The following is a 20,123-nucleotide window of genomic DNA, read 5'->3' on the forward strand; positions in this document are numbered from 1 at the left end:
CTATCACTTTAAAAATTATCACTAGAGAATAACATAAAATCAAATAAAATAAGAAGGATAATTACATTCCTCTCTTTTAAAATTTGATGTAATTACATGTAAATACCCTATAGTTTGGAAAACTACATCTAATACTCTTGAGGTTTGTTTCTATTTAATAAATAAGTTCCTTGTTAGTCAAAATTCACATAATTTGATGATATTAATAAAAAAAATCGAACAAAATACAAATTTACTCATAATTGACTTATTATTGATTTATTTAATTTGTAATAAGTTAGTATTAAATTAATTAAAGATAAATACCAATTTTTATTCTTTTTTTTTTTGTTAATATCAACAAAATTATTAAATTTTGATTAACGAATGTATTTATTTATTGGATAAAATATTAGATATAATTTTTAAAATTATAAAAAGATTATACATAAATTATATCACATTATCAGGGAAAAAATAATGAGTGATGGCATATTTATGATTAGGCCAAGTCTCTCTGATATTGGGACCAATCTGATGAGCTTATATTATAATTCATGTGTTAAAGCGGACCCCCACAAGTTGAAAACCGCCTTGCTCTACTTGACAGGGAAAATTGAGTAAAATAAAAAGGCATAGAAATCACGTTCTAGCTGCTGACTTGCTGTGTGGGAAATAGGGAAGAAAGAGAGGCCCATAAGAGCGTGTGTGTGTATATAAACGAACCATTTTGCCCTTAGAATTGAATTATAGTTCAACAAAATCCACAAGACAAGTTGAGAGGTTCTTGGAGGAGCAGAGACTTGAGGTTGAGGAGAGAATCCCTTGTATTATCTCTATCTACTCCACCAAAACCTCAACTTGCATTCTATCGGGTACTTACATACATACATATATATATACATATTTCTGCAAACCCTTTCAGTCCACACGTTTCTTTCTCTCACTTGATGTGAGGGAGCGCATAAAAAGCTGAAATCTTGATAGAGTTTTTTAGTTGGGCCGACTTTCTCTCAAAATGGCGAGTTGGGTTTTATCAGAATGTGGTCTGAGGCCACTCCCGAGGGTCTATCCTAAGCCAAGAACTGGCCACCCTTTGTTGAATTCCAATCCCACAAAGCTGAGATTTTCAAGAACAGATCTTGGAAATGGTTCTTCATTCTGTTTGTCGAGTGGGATTCTTAGGGAGAAAAACTGGGCTCTGAGGGTGAGTGCTCCGCTGAGAGTTCTGCAAGTGGAAGAAGAAGAAGAAAATAAGGAAGGGGAGAGAGTGATAAATGGCGGAGAAGAATTTGACCCTGGGGCACCGCCTCCATTTAAGTTATCTGACATTAGGGAAGCCATTCCGAAGCATTGTTGGGTTAAGGATCCATGGAGGTCTATGGGCTATGTGGTTAGGGATGTGGCTGTCGTTTTTGGATTGGCGGCTGTGGCAGCCTATTTCAACAATTGGGTTGTTTGGCCTTTGTATTGGTTTGCTCAGAGTACTATGTTCTGGGCTCTCTTTGTTCTTGGACATGATTGGTAATTTTTATTTCTTTTTTATAATGATCTTCAAGAAAGTCAACATTTTGCTGCTTTTTGTCTGTTCAGTTTGTGTTGGATTCATGGGTTTAATTTTCATGTTCTGGATTTCTGCAGTGGTCATGGGAGCTTTTCAAATGATCCCAAGTTGAATAGTGTGGTTGGTCATATTCTGCATTCTTCTATTCTGGTTCCATACCATGGATGGTATGTCTTAAAATTTCTGTTTAATCTTGAATTATCATTCATTGTAATCTGTATTGTTAGATTGTAAAATGAGCTTAAAACACTGTCTTGGTGAATGGTACAGGAGAATTAGTCACAGGACTCATCATCAGAATCATGGGCATGTTGAGAACGATGAATCTTGGCACCCGGTGAGTCCTTTTTTTCCAAGTTGCTTGTTTATTAACTTAAAGTTGAAAATCCTGATGAAATTGTAATGATGCAAAAAAAAAGATAAAAATTCAATGTTTACCTTTTTGTTTCTGTTTAGTTGTCTGAGAAGATTTACAAGAATTTGGACACTGCTACCAAGAAATTGAGGTTCACATTGCCTTTCCCTCTGTTGGCATATCCCATCTATCTTGTAAGTTGGTTACTCCTTAACCTGGAAAATTTTCAATCAAGTTCACAATAAAAGGTTTCTCTGATTGGTTTTAATCATCGTACTTCATGACAGTGGAGCAGAAGTCCTGGGAAACAAGGATCTCATTTCCACCCAGACAGTGATTTGTTTGTCCCAAACGAAAAGAAAGATGTGATAACATCAACAGTTTGTTGGACGGCAATGCTTGCGTTACTTGTAGGGTTGTCTTTTGTTATCGGTCCGGTCCAATTGCTCAAACTATACGGCATTCCTTACTTGGTTAGTCACTTCAATTCCAACTGATTATATGACTACTTCTATTCTGGGAGAAACGTATGCCTTTAATTTTGTTTACTAACTGTATAGACTTCTTTCAATTTCTTTTTAGTATTTGTTTGCAACGTTTGATCTTCTTGGTAAAAAGCTTGGGATTTGAATCAAATGCAGGGAAATGTAATGTGGCTTGACTTAGTGACCTACTTACACCACCATGGCCATGAGGACAAGCTTCCTTGGTACCGCGGAAAGGTAAAATCAAAACAGAATATTTTAGCTGATGTTGTGCCAAGATGTGAAAATTCCACCGAGAATAAACAGAGGTTTCTGGAAACTAAGCTATCTGGGAAAAAAGGAATAATTGAGCAGTTAGCACAAGAAATATATTGGTCTACGTGATCTTGTCGTGATTCAATTAGTTTCTACCTTTTAGTAATATTTTAAGAGAATACTTGTGCTAGGAAATTGCTGATAGATTATGAAATACATGCAAAAGATAAGAAAAAAAGGTAAAACACGAGTTTTACTTGATTTAAAGAATGCCCCTAAGTCTGCAGGTTGTCAAGTTTCTCTTACTATTATATAGTTTCTACAATACGGAACCTGCAAAATCTTATAACATTACTGACGATATACTCCATTACTCAGTCACTTATTTAGTTGTTGTGTTCGGTAATATAGGAATGGAGTCACTTAGTTATGTTTTTGATAAAACAGGAATGGAGTTATTTGAGAGGGGGGCTTACGACTCTTGATCGTGATTATGGATGGATCAATAACATCCACCACGATATAGGGACTCATGTGATACATCACCTCTTCCCTCAAATCCCACATTATCATTTGATAGAAGCTGTAAGTTTTCTCCATTTTGCTCGAGAAATTGTCCTCACTAATCAAAGTTCCATCAACAACGATAGAGCTCTGATTTCTGTTTCCTATGCAGACTGAAGCTGCTAAGCCAGTACTGGGCAAGTATTACAGGGAGCCCAAAAAATCGGCTCCTCTCCCATTCCACTTACTGGGAGATCTCACACGAAGCTTGAAGAGGGATCACTATGTGAGCGATGTGGGTGACGTTGTCTATTATCAGACAGATCCTCAGCTGACTGGAGCTGAGAAATCGTGATCTTGATAATATCAATGGCTGAAAAGCCAACTCTAAGATCTCGATACTTGGCAAGTCATGACTAACTCTCTGTTAGCTGTTGCAGACACTGGTATGAGCTCATATAACCATAATTAACTGCAGGGCCTTGGATTCTTTCACCAAGAGAATTGAATTTTTTCCTCCCGTGATGGAGTACAATATAGTTGTTATAGATCACAAACACTTGACGCCTATTTGTGCAAGGATGTAACGATGTCGCGATGTACTTCGATATTGAAGGAAAATTTTCTCAATAACTTGTGTTGGAGACGCTCATGTCATTTTACATTGTCCTTAGCAGATTCCAGGAATCCAGACTTATCAAACAACTTTTTGAGTTGATGGGATTTATGCAAAGTTTATATTACATAAATGATTGTAATTGTCTTCAAACTTTTTAAAAATAACTCCAGATTAATATCGTGGAAGTGGGAGGGTGGGATCTATTTAGACAACTAAGCACGAACATGGAATCAGAAAAACATATCAATTATCATCCTTTTTTTTATACAAGAGCCCCCAAATCAACAGTTATGTCGATGCTTTTTATTTATTGCAAAGGGATTCATCTGATGATAAATTTATAGCTTCTTGTGAGCTCATGTAGATTGACATAAACATGGAAACTCTATATGCACAACGCCAATTATAGAAGTGGAAAATTGCAAATTGGTTCTTGGATGGCTGCTGCACATCTTTCTCTTCTAATCATACACATATAAAACTAGTGGATACTTGAAATTTTTAATAATACATGAAAACTCAGTTTCTCCTACCACTAATAACCAGACAATATATGAACAGAAGACTTGTACTATAATCAGTTTTTCAAGATGATTTTTCATTATTTTTTAATTTAAACTTATGTCAAGTAGCTTAGGTGAAGTAATCTTGAGATGACCTCGGAGTCTGTCCCCATAACATTAAACTACTCCTCTAATAGATATTTTGTTCACCTTTTCATTCTTTTTAACTTCAACGCCTAATTTAAACTCATAACAATTAGTTTATGTGAAGTAATTTCTATGACTTTTGAGTCTGTCCCAATTCCATACACATTAACTATTCATGTTTTAGTAGATACTGACAGATATCGCATGCCATTCCCACACACATCGATTTTATACGTGTAAGTCAAGATAAATATAAAAATTTTACTAATATTTTGTCTTTCGAACTCTGTCCAACTCAACTTTCAAAATACAATAAAAATAGAAAATAATTATTGATAATATCATAAATGACTTACAATTAGGACCCACACACCCCTGGAATTGCATAAGGAACTCAATTGTGATTAGCTGAATAGATATCCAAATGAAGGTCTACCCAATACCATACCGGGTGTTGTGCACTCCGTGCAGCAGAGAATTACACATGCTCAGTAACAATAAAGTATTCTGTATTGTAGTTGGCTTAAGGCCCATTAATGTTCCGGACCAATTGATTGGGGATGATTGATTTCTATTGTAAAGGCCCGATGTATTGGCATGGTGTCTTGGGCTGGGCCTAAAACGACCAAACACAGTCCCTGGCCTTTGTTTATAAAATTTTCATGCTGTTGATTGGTGTCTTTTCATATATGATGAATGATGGATAATATATGATTAAGAGGATAATGTTTCTATTAAATTTAAATATAAATAAATTCTTAAAATGAAAGAAATATTTATTTCTTGAGAATAATAAATTATGCACATTTAAAGTAATAATACAACCACTACTATCATTTATTTCGTTATAATTAAGAGGAAAAAACATTTGGATGCATTTTGTAAATCAATCGATACTCTTCGATTGTGCCAAGTATTACTCGCTTTTTTTAACTGTAAGTGTAAGACTTATGATTTTATTTTTAAAAGACGTCTTACTAATGAATGAAAGGAAATATTAAGACTTATAAGGCGTTAAAGTTTGTGAGTACAAAATATTCAACTTTTTATCTATTATAAAAACTCTAAAGATGAAATGAAATTTTCAAGTTTAAGTAAGGTGGGTGGGGGGGGGGGGGGGGACTATTCTTAGGTAAAAGAAGTAGAGAGGGCGGGAGTTAGGACAATGGAATGGAGAGGATGCAACTTTATTATGTTTTGTTTTGCTATGTGTGGTGGAGAGTGAGAGAGAGATGAGGACAAAAGGTGTAAGGTCTTAGGGGCGGCTCCGCATTGTAATAAAAATCAACGATAGATTCAAGGGGGATGGGACCCACAAAGTTGAAATTTCAGACAGCCATCATCAACATCATCATCACTCTTTTCTTTCCTCCCAACTTCAGACCACTACATATGATAGTCAAAAACTCACACCTCTACCTTAATACCTCAACAATCAAAACTTCTCTCTCTCTCTCTCTCTCTCTCGTAAAATCCTGCACTATATTTATTTTTATTTTTAAATTATTTTTTAGACGAATCAAAATATAATTAATATTTATTATTATTCAGAAACACCTTATTTAGATATTTTAAACTGTTTTAACATAAATACATATATACATAAATATATATAAAAAAATATGATTTAACTATGATTTGACAATGAATAGTAATTTTTGTCTCTCAAAACACAACATTAAACATACAATACTTATTTTAAATTATTTTCAAAAATAAATCCAAACATTCATCCTATCTCTAACACACACTTATTTATCTTTATTTTTCTCTCTCTATCTCCACAAAACACTCAGAAAACGAATCCACACATTATGTTGCATTCCCAATAAGGTTTTGCTCCAATAATAAAATTAAAATTTATGGATCGTTATATCTATACTTCCCTATTTCTTATAATTTATTTATACAAATCGTTCATTATTGTTAAAAAAAATTATATATAAATTTATTAAAAAATCAATATTATTTACACAAATAATTCCTATTTTTGAAATATTATACTTACACCTCTAAAAAATGACAAATTATTACACAAACTATATCTACTTTTCGGCATTATGATAATTTATATAGTTTTAAAAGATAAAGATTATATATATAAATAATTCATAAAATCAATAAATATAATATAATTATCCCTAAAATTTATAAAGAGATGATATTATGGTACCGTGTTCTCAAAACAATCAGAAAAAATTCAAATAAAATCCATGATATTTAAAATAAATTAAGATTTTATATATATATATATATGTTTGGGTACGGTAATAAAGTTGTTAATGGGAAAAAGTAGTAGTTTATGAAAGTGGGGAGTAGTGGTGATGATAGTGTAGGTGTAGCACGCTTTAATAAGGGGTTTCTTTCAATTCAAATACCACTTTTTACTCACCTGAATTATTTAGTGCGATTATTACACTGTGTACGCTCTGTCTATTTTGGTACCGAAAGTGACCACCACTACCACCCCCAGCCCCGGGCATCCAACATTTTGGACACTTCTGCCTGCCCCTGCCCCTGCCCGCCCCATTTTTGCCCAAACCTAAACAAATCTCTCTCATTCTTCTTGCTTTTTAACTAAGTTGCCTCAATCCCTTGTACATAATTTGGATACATAATTGGGATTAACCTTTCTTTTCTTCTTCCATTTTACTCTATAGAATATAAGAAAAATATATGTATAAGAAAAAAATTTATATTTGATTGGAAAGAGTAAATGAAAGAAAAGTAATATTAGACATGTATGAAATTCTTTGTTTACATCCAAAAATAGGGGGAGAAGTTGAAGCATAAAGGTATCAGGACAAAAAAAATACAGATTTTATTTTTATTTACATATCTACAAACATAATTTATCTATGAAAAATTCCCTTTTTTATGTAAGATTTTGACATTTCAGTATTTAAAATTTACTTTTTTTTTTATAATACCAAACAATTTAACAGATATTATTATTTTCGTTAAATACTTTTTTTTTTATAATACCAAACAATTTAACAGATATTATTATTTTCGCTCCCAATCGAAGCCCCACTGCCAACCAATGTTATCATTTTCAATTCAATTTTATATAAATTTTCTGTGAAATAAAAATATGTTTCGATTATTGTATTTTATATTGAACTGTGAGCTCAAGTCAATATAATTCTTATGAGAACACGTATATCTTCACTTTTAATTAGTATTTCAAAACTTAAAACTTGGAAGTGGAAACACAAGCAAACAGTTCCGTTACAAATCCTAGATCCAAACATGGTGCTAAAACAAGTCTCTGAATTGGAAAGCAGTGAATTGTGGATTGTGGTGCACAAAGCTCTTACCAATTCAAACCAAAGTACAATAAACATTTAATACTTGCACTTAATGTAAAATGCAGAAAATTCATTCCTTTGATTTACTTATATGATCTTCAATATGGAAGAATACTCATATCGAAAAAATAAAATTAAAATTTGAAAAAAAATGAACAAATCTTGTTTCTTCAGTCTAATCTTTCCAACACCCCAGAAGCATATTCTGATCAGTAATGCTTTCAAGAAACTGTTAAGTCTCCCTCTTCAATCTACTCACTATAGATATAATAATGGTATAAATAAGAATTTGAAAGAATATCAACCCTATGCAGTAAACATCATCATCTTCAAGCAATTTTATGTGGCAAGAATGCTGCTCAAGTTAAGCCACAATCTGCTCCTGCTCTATGTACATTTGATCAAGCCAATGCTGCTGCATTGCATCATGAACACCTCCCTGCCTCTGCCTCTGATCACCACCGTATGCTCCGGCTGAAGTACCACCCGCCGGAACGTCTTTCACCAGTGAATTAACCCAAGACACATCTGGCTCATCGATGTTTGATGCAGCCATGGCTGAAGGTGTGTTGGTGTTACCACTCCGGAAACCGAAAGATGCCGATTTCCTAAGCTTGTTCACCTCCTCCCCATTGAAGCCCCAGTCTAACTTCCCATCCGGAGAGCTCCACTCTGAGAGTTTCGATGGCATTAGACTTGGTGAATTGGCTGAGCCTGAAAGGCTGGAGCGGTAGCCAACTCCACTGCGGTCAATAAAGCTCTGGCTCCGTTTTGTGAATGCCGACGACCTTGAATTCATGACGGCTGCAGCCACGGCCGCGGAGGAGTCAAACCCGTATGCGGAGGGCTTCCTTGACGGTGAGGAAGAGACGTTTGATGGGTAGCTCGCCCGCAGTTGGTTCATGTTCTGCCGGATCTGAAGCCCGGTAGGAGATTGTAAATGGGAACTGGAGGTGGTGTTAACTTTGGGTGAGAGACCTTGCAACTGAGATAGTAAGGTTGGATCGAGAGATCCGAAAACATCATCGAGGTTAGTAGGCTTCAAGTCCCCAATTCTGCTGTATGGGGAAGAAAGGCTAGCCATCTCCTCCACCAACTGCTGCCTTTGCTGAGTGCGGATTTTCTCCAATCCCAGCAACTCCATATCCAATTCCATATCTCTTGCGCTCAAAGTACTCTTGAGCCGGCTCCCCGGGAGCTGAAGGGTGGGTGGTGTAAGGTTGATCTTGTTCTGCCACATGCTTCCGCCCATGGGAGACGAACAAGAAACCGATGGAGACATGGGCGGAGTCGAAGAGTTAGGCAGCATTAGAGAAGAGGAGCCGAGGGACAACGGGCTAAGAGTTGTCAAGTCTAATGAATTAACCGACACAGACTTTGGAGAAGGCATAGCTGAGCCTGTCGAGGCGTACAATGGGCGCAACTCCTCCGGTTTGTGCGCAAAGAAGCACACTTTTCTCGAGCAACCGGTCTCGTCCTTGCAAAGACGGGTTCTGTATTGGGCAGGATGCAGCCAGGATTCAAAGACACCATGAGCATATTCGCAAGCATCGCCTTTCGCACAACTTCCCTTCTTGAATTCAGGACAAGGGACACAAGTATAATGATACTTCCTTGGATCACGCCGCCTCGCGTTCTCGCCGGGATGGACAAAAGGGCACTCAGTCCAGTCATGAGAATAAGCCCTCGAGCACGGCTTCACCTTGAAGCTATACATTCTGAACTCGTCCGTCCCATATATTCCGTTGTTTATATCCGGCAAAGATACATCAACCGGATACTCTTTCTTTTCGCTCCCATCTTTCACAGCCCGGGGCGTTTTTCCTTCTTCTTCCTCCTGATCACAAGCCTCGACAACACTAATTCCGTTCAACAGCATCTCCAGTGTTCTCCTCTTCGAATTGCTAGAAGATTTGACACAAGGAGCAATCAGGTCACCGGGCTTCTTCCCATTAACATCAAGAAGATTGTGATCGGCAGAGGCATCGATCAAGAGCTTGACAACCTCAACCGACGACCACGAGCCACCGGCAGCAGCACAGTGAAGAGCAGTGGCCCCATCGGAGCCACAAGCTCTATTGACATCAACCTTGCCAGTTCCAACAATATACTTCAAGATCTCTGTGCTTCCATATTGAGAAGCAATCATGACAGGGGTTCTCTCTTCAAACCCCATCTTCCTAGAACCAAAGCTTCTGCCATACCAAAAGCTAACTTCATCAACATCACAACCCCTCTCCTCTACTTCACATATGAAGCCAGCCAAATCGTCTGTGGCTGCCAGTTCAAGCAATTTTGAGCAATTTTTATGCAAAATCACTTCCTTCTCCTCTTGCAATCCAGCCTCCATCTTCAAATCAAAAGGGCTGAGTTTACTCTTAGAACCACCGCACATCAAACCCTGAAGGATAACCAAAGAACAAAGAGAAGTTAGCACCTTTCAGATGAATCACAAACTTCAAATCTCATTACCCATATGTGAATCTTGATTGTATATATACACACATACCCACACAGACATATATGTATACATAAATTCTCTACCAAGGTAGAGTTGTCTTAAACTGACTCTCCTAATAAAATACAATTCTTTTATTAAACATCAAAAGACCCATTCCAGCAAACACCAGGGTGTCAAGAGAAGAAGTTTGAAAGATCATCAAAATAACAAAAACCCTTTATCTATCTGAAAAATAAAATAAAATAAAAAAACTGCCTTACAAATCAAAGCCCACATCATAAAAATTCAACCTTTGAAACAAACAAACATCAAACAGCTCTTTCAACACAAGCAACTTCCTCAAACAACATCAAGAATATTAAAAAGTGATAAGATACTACTCTTTAACTCAAAAAAAAAAAAAAAAACAAACAAACAAACCTTATCAAGAGGGTATAAATCTTTGAAACCACAAAGACTTTGGGTATTGAGAGAATTATTTTGAGTTGTGGATTTTGTTTATATTACAACACAAAGTTGTGAAAGGAGGAGTGTTTGGAGGCTTGATATATATATTGCTCAAAAATTCAAAAGAGGTACGAGTCTTAGGAGGAAGGGAGTAGGAAAGTGTGACTTTTCTTCTTGCTTCTTTCTTTCTTTTTTCTTTTAATTTATTTTTTCCCCCTTTTTCCCCTCTTTCCATTAGCCCAACCAGTCAAAGTCAAACCTTCAAAGGGCGGGGCCCACCCTCACACCAGTTCTGTGTCTTACTGGTTCCATTATCTTAAACCCACCCGAACTGTAAATACAAATAGAAATGCAAATGCAAGTGAAATGGAAATGCAAATTCAGATGCAGATGCAAATTGAGATGCAGTTGGGGGGTGGGTGGGTCCCACTTGAATTGCTGCTGAGTACTGAGAATCCAATATCAAAAACCCGCATAACGGGTTTGTCCGTCACGTGTGGGGCTCATCCTCCCCTGCCCGGAATCTCAAAAAACAAAATCCTCGCCGGCCGCGTGTCACGTGTCGTTTTTTTTATCCTTTTCCTTTTTAATAAAAACGATAATTCTTACAAATTCTAAATATATTCACAGTACAATTTAGATATTATAATAAACTCATATCAAATTAATATTAATTACAATAAATTTACATTATGTGAAATATATACTATATATTTGATGGGACTTAAATTTATAACTTCAATTTATTACCGGACCTCAAACTTAATTACTGGATTTGATGGGTGTCAAATTCATCAAAAATAATTTCTACGAACACTTTTGAGAAGTGTGAGTAGGGTCGAATCCACGTGGATTGATTTTAAATTAATTCTTTCAAAAATAAAAATAATTAGGGAGTTTATAATTGTGAAGAAAAATAAAAATAAAAACTAAATTAAACTAAAGAGTTAATAAAATTAGAAGAGATAAATATAAGATAAGAGTATTCCAGTTAAAGACAGGATCCTGCTTAATTCCACGGTCGATCATAAATGCAAAAATAACAATCATTTATGATAGATAAATTGGTTATGGCAATTGGTACAACCTGACGACCTTACCTTTCCTTACCTTGTGGATAGTCAAGGAACTACCGTTTACTAAATCCCTAATCAGTAAACAACCTTGAGAACGTTCTCAAAATTTAATTTACTGACATCATTAAGAACTAGAAAGGCCTAATTCTAACCAATAAATTCCTACGAGGATTTACTTAAGTTAGATTGTGCATTCCCCGCAACATAATCGAAAATTTCTACATAATTAATTATACTATGTTAACACTAGTTATTGAACTAAACAAACAATTACGAATTTACAAATTCAATTGGCTAGGCAAAGTATTTTTGACAATGAATAACGGTATCTATCATCATAAAAAGCACAGAGAACAGGAGATATGAATGAAAGTAAAAGTATAAATTAGTTCTCACAACTTATTAGAATTAAGCATTCATCAAGTCTTCAATCGGAATGAGAGAATTAGCTAGACATGCTCATGAAACAACGCATAAAAAGCAAAGTAAGAAAAGACCATAAAAACACAGAAAAATAGAGAAATGAGAATTCAATGTCTGAAATTCGCAAGAGTTGAAAAGTTAATCCTTAAATTGAATTACATCACACACACATATATAACAATCACTAGATACCTAATTCTACTAGGATTAAAAGATAGATTCCTAATTGAATTAAAAGACTAATGAAAATAAAATTATTATTCTAGTTAAACTCCTCATTCATCAAAAGGTAGTCCAAACAGCTCCAAATTTTTGTCAAAAATCGAGTTTGAGACTTGTCCAAATTTTCATTTTGTTTCTTTTCTTCATTTTCCGCTCTATTTTTCCTTAGTAGACTAATGCTGCAAAATAATAATTAATTTGGAGCATTTTGGTCACAAAAGAGATCAAAATATCATATGAAATAAGCACAAAATGCGATCCCATCAAAATATGTTTATTTTTATCCAATTTTAATGGTGAATTTTGGGCTTTGTTTTTTTATATATTTTTTTTATTTTAGGTCGACTTATATGTAATGATTGATTTATTTTTTAATGGAAAATATTGACTTCAAATTAATAGTGTTGCTGGCCAAAATTCAAAAGCGTAGGACTCTAATTTATTATTGCTTTTAAATAATTCGATAATAATTATCACTTTAATTAAAGAAGTCAATAAAGAGGAACACTATCCAGTTTAAATATTCAGACATTTATATGTTCTCATTAAATGTCTCTCGCTCAATGTATATTTATTTGTGGTATTATTCTCAAAGAATATTTTAAATATATTTATTTGTCGTTTAAGAAAAAGAAAAAGTATCTCATCGATCGATTTTAATTATAATTTTTTTATTTTTTAACAACAAATCTTGACTCATAGTATCAATTATCATCATTATATTTATCCGTGCCGTATTAGACCGATGAATATTTATCTCACTTAATATAAATTTATTGTAATGCTTATTTATCTATATGTAATGTGATTTTTTTTGTAATTTATTATAATGTGAATTTAATCAGTGTATGGATCAATTATAATAAATATCTGTCAAAAAAAAAAAAAACCCATCTAATATTACATTTCCGTTAAGGTACTAAGGATCTTGTAAGAGTTTCTATGTTGTACACTTTGTGTTTAATGATATGTGCTTTATTGCTCTTTATTGAATTGAAATGAGTTCAAAATAATAGACTTTAGACTAAGGAAGATAAAATTTGAATTTTTGTAATAATTTATAAAATAATATATCTAATGTTTTATTACCTCCCTTTTTTCAATTTTGAATTTGGTGAAATGGAAGGTGCTTCTAATTTAAATAGTAAAAAAATAATTATTAAATCATGTTGAATCAAAAGTAGTTCAATTTCAATTTATAGTACGAAATACTGTTTGTTTGTGACGACATAGGTCCAAATTGAGGTGGGCTCGCAAATTGATTCACCACTAATCTTTTAAACTAAATAAACAAATGATTATTAGACTAAAATATGCCAAGAATTTTTATTAATTGTAACAAACTAACAAAAGTAGGCACACGGAAGTGGAACAAATGTTTCAGGGTTAATTATATCAGATTTCCTTTAAAGATGCAAAATTTTATACTTTCTTTAAAAATATTTCAAAGTTACACGTATATCCTTCTAAAAATTCATTATTTACATCTAACACCTTTTTGTGATGATTTGAACAAAAAATACTCACGTTAAGAAAAAATTACATAACTTTTTAATTTTACCCCTCATTTAACATTCTCATGTAATAATTATATACTTATAAGGAAAAGAATATAATAATATTAACTTATATCATGTATATATATATTATATTTATGCTCTTATAAATACAAAAATATACATGAAACTATTAAATTGGAGCAAAAATTGAAATTTATGTATTTTTTTTTACATCAGCATTTTTCATTCAAATCCTAACGAGAAGGAATCAAGTGTAAATGGAGAATTTTTAAGGGGATGTATGTATAATTTTAAATTTTTTTTGGCAAAAGTGTAAATTCATAGTTTTAAAAGAGGTTTAAGTGTGATTAATCAAATACTTTATATATAAAATAAAATAATCGTAAATTTCAGGTGGTGGAAATTTGAGGGTTTCAGCTTTGTATAAACTATACATACATGTCAATTAACATTATTGTCTAAACGCCCGACAAGATAAGATAAAGGATAAGCCTACTACCCACTCACTCATTCTTAGCCCCTGCTTTATCACATTAATATTATGGGTTCGAATCTCATTAATGTATAAAAATATTGTTTCATTTTATAGTAAGTATCGTTCTATTTTAATAATAATTATTTGATATTAACAATTAGTATCTGATTGTTATAATTATAATTGTTGCTAGATTATAAACATTTGATATTGATAATTTTAATCAATTTATTCAATAAATAATAATTTATTATTTTTACTAAATATCTGAGATGAATTTTGATTTTTAAATTATTAACTTAAACCCGATATGAATTTGATCCTATCATAATATTATTTATTTTCTATATTTAAAAATAAATATTTTTGCATTATATATTAACATATGCAACATAAATAATAATATGATGATGATGCTAACTTAGGAAAACTCTTACATATACAGAATATTTTTCATATATTATATAAATAATGATAATTATATTGTAATGATTGTAATGTGAAAGTGACGTGGATGAGGAAGGTTGGGTGTATGCTCATTGCTTCTCACTTTCTCATATCAAGTCAAAAAACTTTGGCTTTCTTTCTTTTGTTTTCTCTAAATATTAAATTATTCCATCAATTTATTAAGAAAATATATTTTTATTTTCGCACAATATTTTAGTACGAAAATAAATAATACTCAAGATTTTCTTTCAGAACGAGTCGTATGTCTGAACTTATTCAAAAATTGGAAAAATATATCATCGATCCATGTCCCGTTTTAATAATTTTTTTCGATGAATTTAATTTGTAACTAATTGTTGAGTGTGTGTTATTTATTTTGGCAGATAATAAATATAATATTTTACGTATAAATTGTATAGCATCAAACGATTTATAGAATCAAGTGGCCATTTTTATTTTTCTTTAAATAAAATGAAATATTTATGTTAAATTGTTCATTCAGTAACTCATAAACGTCCAATTAATGAGATGTCTGAATTGAAATAATAATCTCATCAAGTTTAAAAGTAGCAAAAGGATGAAAAAATGGAAGTATCTGGAAAAAGTATTAAAAGGGAAAATAAGGGGAAAAAATTGAGAATGTAATTTAATATTTCTTATTTTTTAAATTACACTTAAAAAAAAAGGCATTTTCATCGAGATCTTTATTTTTTACTTTATTTAAAATGTAAATAATACAGAACAATCACAAAAATATATTTAAAAAAAATATTAAAGACTAAGTGAAAACAAAAAATCACCTTATTCTTTCGACTTTTGTAAATAAATTCTGAGTGGTAGTATACAGAACGAAATGGAAAGTCACAGCAGCTTAGTTAGTTGACGAAATCGAGATTATGGGCTCGAGAGTTTGAAGAGTATTAATGGATCAGAAATCCAAAGCACAACACAGAATGCGTACTGGATTTTTTTATTGTAATTCGTATTTCATCTTCTACTTCATTCAACATACACACATTATACGTACAAGATGACATCATATATTTTATTTTTAAAAAAAAATATACAAAGAATGTGTGTTTATGTTAAATTAAAATAAAAAATAAAATAAATTTTACAACAAAAAGTAGCGCGTTGTGGTTGTGGGAATGGGTGGGGAACAGACTACAAACACCCACACCCACAATAATTCATCATCACACACGTACGCGCGCATTCTCATCTTCCACTTACCCCCCCACGTTTCTTATGCTTTCTCACTTCTCCTATTTTTATATTTTAATTATTTTCCAATTTTGTGGAGTGGATAACATTAATTTATATTAATAGTATTGGGAGTTAGGGAAGTGTCTGAGTGAATTTCAACATAATAATAATAATAATAATATTTCAATCATTGGATCTTCATTCCTAGGGATGCCATTTCGCCCCCAACAAAATCTGGATTTCTTTATTTTCAATAGATATCGTTTGTTATAATATTATATGAAAGATTAATAAAATATATTCATAATTTTAGATACACCCATATTTATGAATTTTTAAACGTATAACTTCCTGATTGCGGCATTAAACTTACTATCTAAACAAAATTTTATCGGACGCATATTCAACTCTATTTAGGATGAGTTTTTTGTGATCATAAATGAAATCTAAGGTATGTTTCAAATAATACACAAGGGTGAATAGCAATTTATAATTCTGTGTTAGACAGAAGAGCAATTAACCTCCTATATAAAATAAACATCAATTAAAACATAAAAAGACTTAAAAAAATTGATGTGATAAACTACTTCTTTAATAATGTCCAAATAAATTTTAAATAAACTATATGTGTTAGCATAAATAAAATTTATAACAATCTGATTTGCTGGATTACAAACGTAAACAGTTGATAGACATACGATCAAACTCTAACAAAAATGAAATTAAAAATAAATTGAAAAATTACAATGATAATAGAGATGATGGGATTCCAGCATTAGAACTACAACGATCAAGTTAAATATGAACAAAATAAGTCGAAATATTGGAGCTAGAAGTAAGACTTGCGCAATAAATATTACCATTCACTTTTGGAAATGAAAGTTTTTATAACTTGCAGCCACTGTACGGTCGCCAGCTGGGTCCTTGGATCATGCCATGTGTCCAACATCGATGGAGGGTCATTGAACTCGTTTACCTTGGGTTGGGCCCTATTCCTTTAATTTCTTCATCCTGGGCTTTACAATATGGGCCAAGCCCACTCCACTATTTGAGCCACATTACAATAAAAAATGAAATTTCATTAAATAAAAAACATTTCAACAGTACAAAAACAAAGGCTTGATAAGGCTTACATAGCACCCAGTAAAAGGTTAAATGGGCCGACTCCTTGAATCGGATTGGGGTCCTCTGGACCAATTTACAGTTTCTTGGGCCATATTTGTATTGGGCCACTAGGCCCATAAGTCCAAATAAATATTCGCTAGACTAAATCATATACGCAAAAATACTTAACTCAAGAAAATAGAGTGAACACAAATAAATATTTGTGAGTAATAATAAAGAATTATCAGAATACAAGCGAAAGAGTTTTATAGTTTTATCATAAGGTATTTTATTTTATAATATTTGTATTAAAATTATTCTTCTTCTTATTATTATTGCTGTTTTTTTCTTTTCAAGGTAGAGGTACAATTAAATTCTATATAATAATGATTTGTAAAAATCCTTCGATCACTGTAGTGTTGTTCGACTCCCATGTACATGAAATAATATAGGGTTAAGCGATACAATTGAAAGTCAGAGAGAGTCGATGCTAACGAAATTTACATGTTTTCGAGGGTTATCTAAAGTACTATTTTCTAGGGAAGGACCTCTATTTTTGAGTTATTAGGTTTGCAATATTTGTCAACAATCTTTTTTTTTTTTTTTTCCTCAATGAAAATATGAAAAACAAACTAAATGTGTTTTATATTAAACATGTGTGAACTGTGAACTTTAATTACTTGGAAGATAACATTGAAAATACGATCACTATTAATAGGCAGAGCATTTTTTTTATATAAAAAAAAAGAGGTACGAGAGTTTTCTACACTCTATTGAAATTCTCCGACCCTTATATATAGTGGAATTTGAATTAAAAATCTCTTAATATTATTACTATTTTTATGAACTTTATATAAATTTTTAAAGGGATAATCACATTTACATTTCTAATATTATTCATATAAATTTTCTGATTTGTGTAAACGATACTGATGTTTCTGGTGAATGTAAGTGTAATTTCTCATAAAATATAGGTGATTTGTACAAATAGATTGTAGGTCATATGGGGTAAATATATATTTTTATTGTTTAACTTAGAAGTTTATTTTTTGGAATAATTAAATTAAACCTTTACGAAAAATTATTATTATAATTTTCTTTTAACTTTAATATTTGTTATTATAAAAATTAAAAAGAAAAAGAAAGAATCATAGACTAAAGTATGCATATATTTATTAAAAAATGGATGTTTACCAAAGTTTGATGGGGTCAAATCAAAGCAGCCAACTAAGACACACATCCACAGTTCTCCCACGTGAACAATATATAAACATTAGACTTGGAAACAATGGCCACATAAAGTTCAAATTGGAAATCTTCTAGAATTACTATCTTTTTTTTTTAGTGAAGTTGCATAAACTTTTTTATTTTATATTTTTGTTGGTCGGAGGATTTGCAAGCTTGTTTTTTTGTTTGATACAGTTGGAGCAACATTCGGCTCATCTAAAAAATAATAAAATATATTTGAAAATATTAAATTATTCGAGTTAGTTCATGTTTTATATAATTAAGAGATTGTTTGGCTAAGTTTTTTTTTTTTTTTATAATTTATTTAAAGAAATTATTTTATAAGTTTGATCATACATATTATAAGATGTTTTAGAAATTTATAAAATATTGAATCTTATTTTAAAATAAAATCTCAAAATATTTGAATAAAATAAGAAAATTTTTACATGTTATAAGACGTTGGGATGTTTTGGCATAAAAAAATATTTTTATTAATAAAATAATAAAAAAAGACATGGTACTACTAGAATCAAACAAATCGATATTTCTTGACATATTTTATATTTAAATATTTCTAAAATACTTTCATAAATACTAAAAATTAGTTTAACTCTAAATAAAAATTTAATAAATAATTTTTTTTATAAAAATAAGAAAAAATGACGAATTATTATCTAAATTTGAAATACAATGCATCATAGAAGCTTATGATTATCCACAGATAAAATATTGAATAATTTAATTATGAATTGGAGCGGCAAATTGAATTGGATGACGATGAGGATGTGAGTGGTGATGATTTTGGAGCGTTGGGTTAGATGAGTGTGGGCGGTGAGTGCACGTGACGTGATAGTAATGTATGAGACAGGCATACGGACAAGAGTTGAGGGGGAGACAGAGAAGCCGATGTTTAGGACAATCTCTGTTTCTTTCTGCAACCAAAACAAGAAATTATTCTAATTTTAGAAAAACTTTACCAAAGAGTTAACGACTACTTCTTTAGTACTGCTATTTTTTTTATAAATTATAAAATTATTAATGAGACAAAAAATATAGTGATCGTAACATATTTGATGAGAAAAGCATTATTTGTGTTGAATTGTTGTGGATGATGCCAAGTCCAAATTCAAAGTGAAGACTAATACTAATTGACCAAGTTAGTAAAATAAAGGTGTCCCCGACCACTTGCTCCATCACTTCCCCATAATATGTTGGGCTCAACCATTTAAAAAAAATTATTATGTAATAAATTTTAGGGGTAATTACATCATTTTTTTTAAATTTGGTATAAGTATACCTAAATTTGATATATAATTTGAGAAATTACACATAGTACTACTATTAACGTTTGTTTTCATCTAACAAATAAATCCATCAATTAGGCAAAATTTATTGAATTTGATGATATTGGCGAAAATATCGAATGTAAATCCATACTTACCCTAATTGACTTATTGTAGGTTAAAGGAATCATTTTCCTGATCAAACTACTCATATAACGGCGAAAAAATACCTCCACACCTGCATTTTTGTGTGAATTTGCATAAGAGTAGTTTGGTTAGGAAAAAAAATTATTTTACCTGCAATAAGATAGTAGTAAGTCAGTTGAGGATAAATATGAACGTCTATTCAATGAATATCAACAAATTCAAAAAATTTTGACTAACCGAATGATCTATTTGTTAGACGGAAACAAACATTATGGGTACTAGATGCAATTTTCTAAACCACGGGAATTTACATGTAATTACACCAAACCTCGGACGAGAATGGTGTAATTATCCTAAAAT

The 20,123-nt window shown here is 31.9% G+C and overlaps 2 protein-coding genes across 2 annotated transcripts; one reads left to right on the top strand and one right to left on the bottom strand.

Moving 5' to 3' along the window:
* Window positions 1–994: 994 nt before the first annotated feature.
* On the top strand, window positions 995–3,771 carry LOC105167042 (omega-3 fatty acid desaturase, chloroplastic). Its single transcript, NM_001319690.1, is given in 8 exon segments — window positions 995–1,503; window positions 1,621–1,710; window positions 1,814–1,880; window positions 2,000–2,092; window positions 2,186–2,371; window positions 2,540–2,620; window positions 3,086–3,223; window positions 3,315–3,771. Coding segments are annotated over 8 exon segments (1,344 nt in total). The 5' UTR covers window positions 995–997; the 3' UTR covers window positions 3,498–3,771.
* Window positions 3,772–7,777: 4,006 nt separating this feature from the next.
* On the bottom strand, window positions 7,778–10,762 carry CZF1 (zinc finger (CCCH-type) family protein). The gene is made up of 2 exons (XM_011086600.3): window positions 10,604–10,762; window positions 7,778–10,123 (listed from the first exon to the last, which is right to left on the bottom strand). Exon 2 carries the CDS (start codon window positions 10,115–10,117, stop codon window positions 8,087–8,089), a length of 2,031 nt encoding a protein of 676 aa, XP_011084902.1. The 5' UTR covers window positions 10,118–10,123; window positions 10,604–10,762; the 3' UTR covers window positions 7,778–8,086.
* Window positions 10,763–20,123: the final 9,361 nt, after the last annotated feature.

This window comes from Sesamum indicum, linkage group LG7 (genome assembly GCF_026168435.1).
Source record: "Sesamum indicum cultivar Baizhima isolate 11 linkage group LG7, ASM2616843v1, whole genome shotgun sequence".
In the NCBI taxonomy this organism is placed as follows: domain Eukaryota; kingdom Viridiplantae; phylum Streptophyta; class Magnoliopsida; order Lamiales; family Pedaliaceae; genus Sesamum; species Sesamum indicum.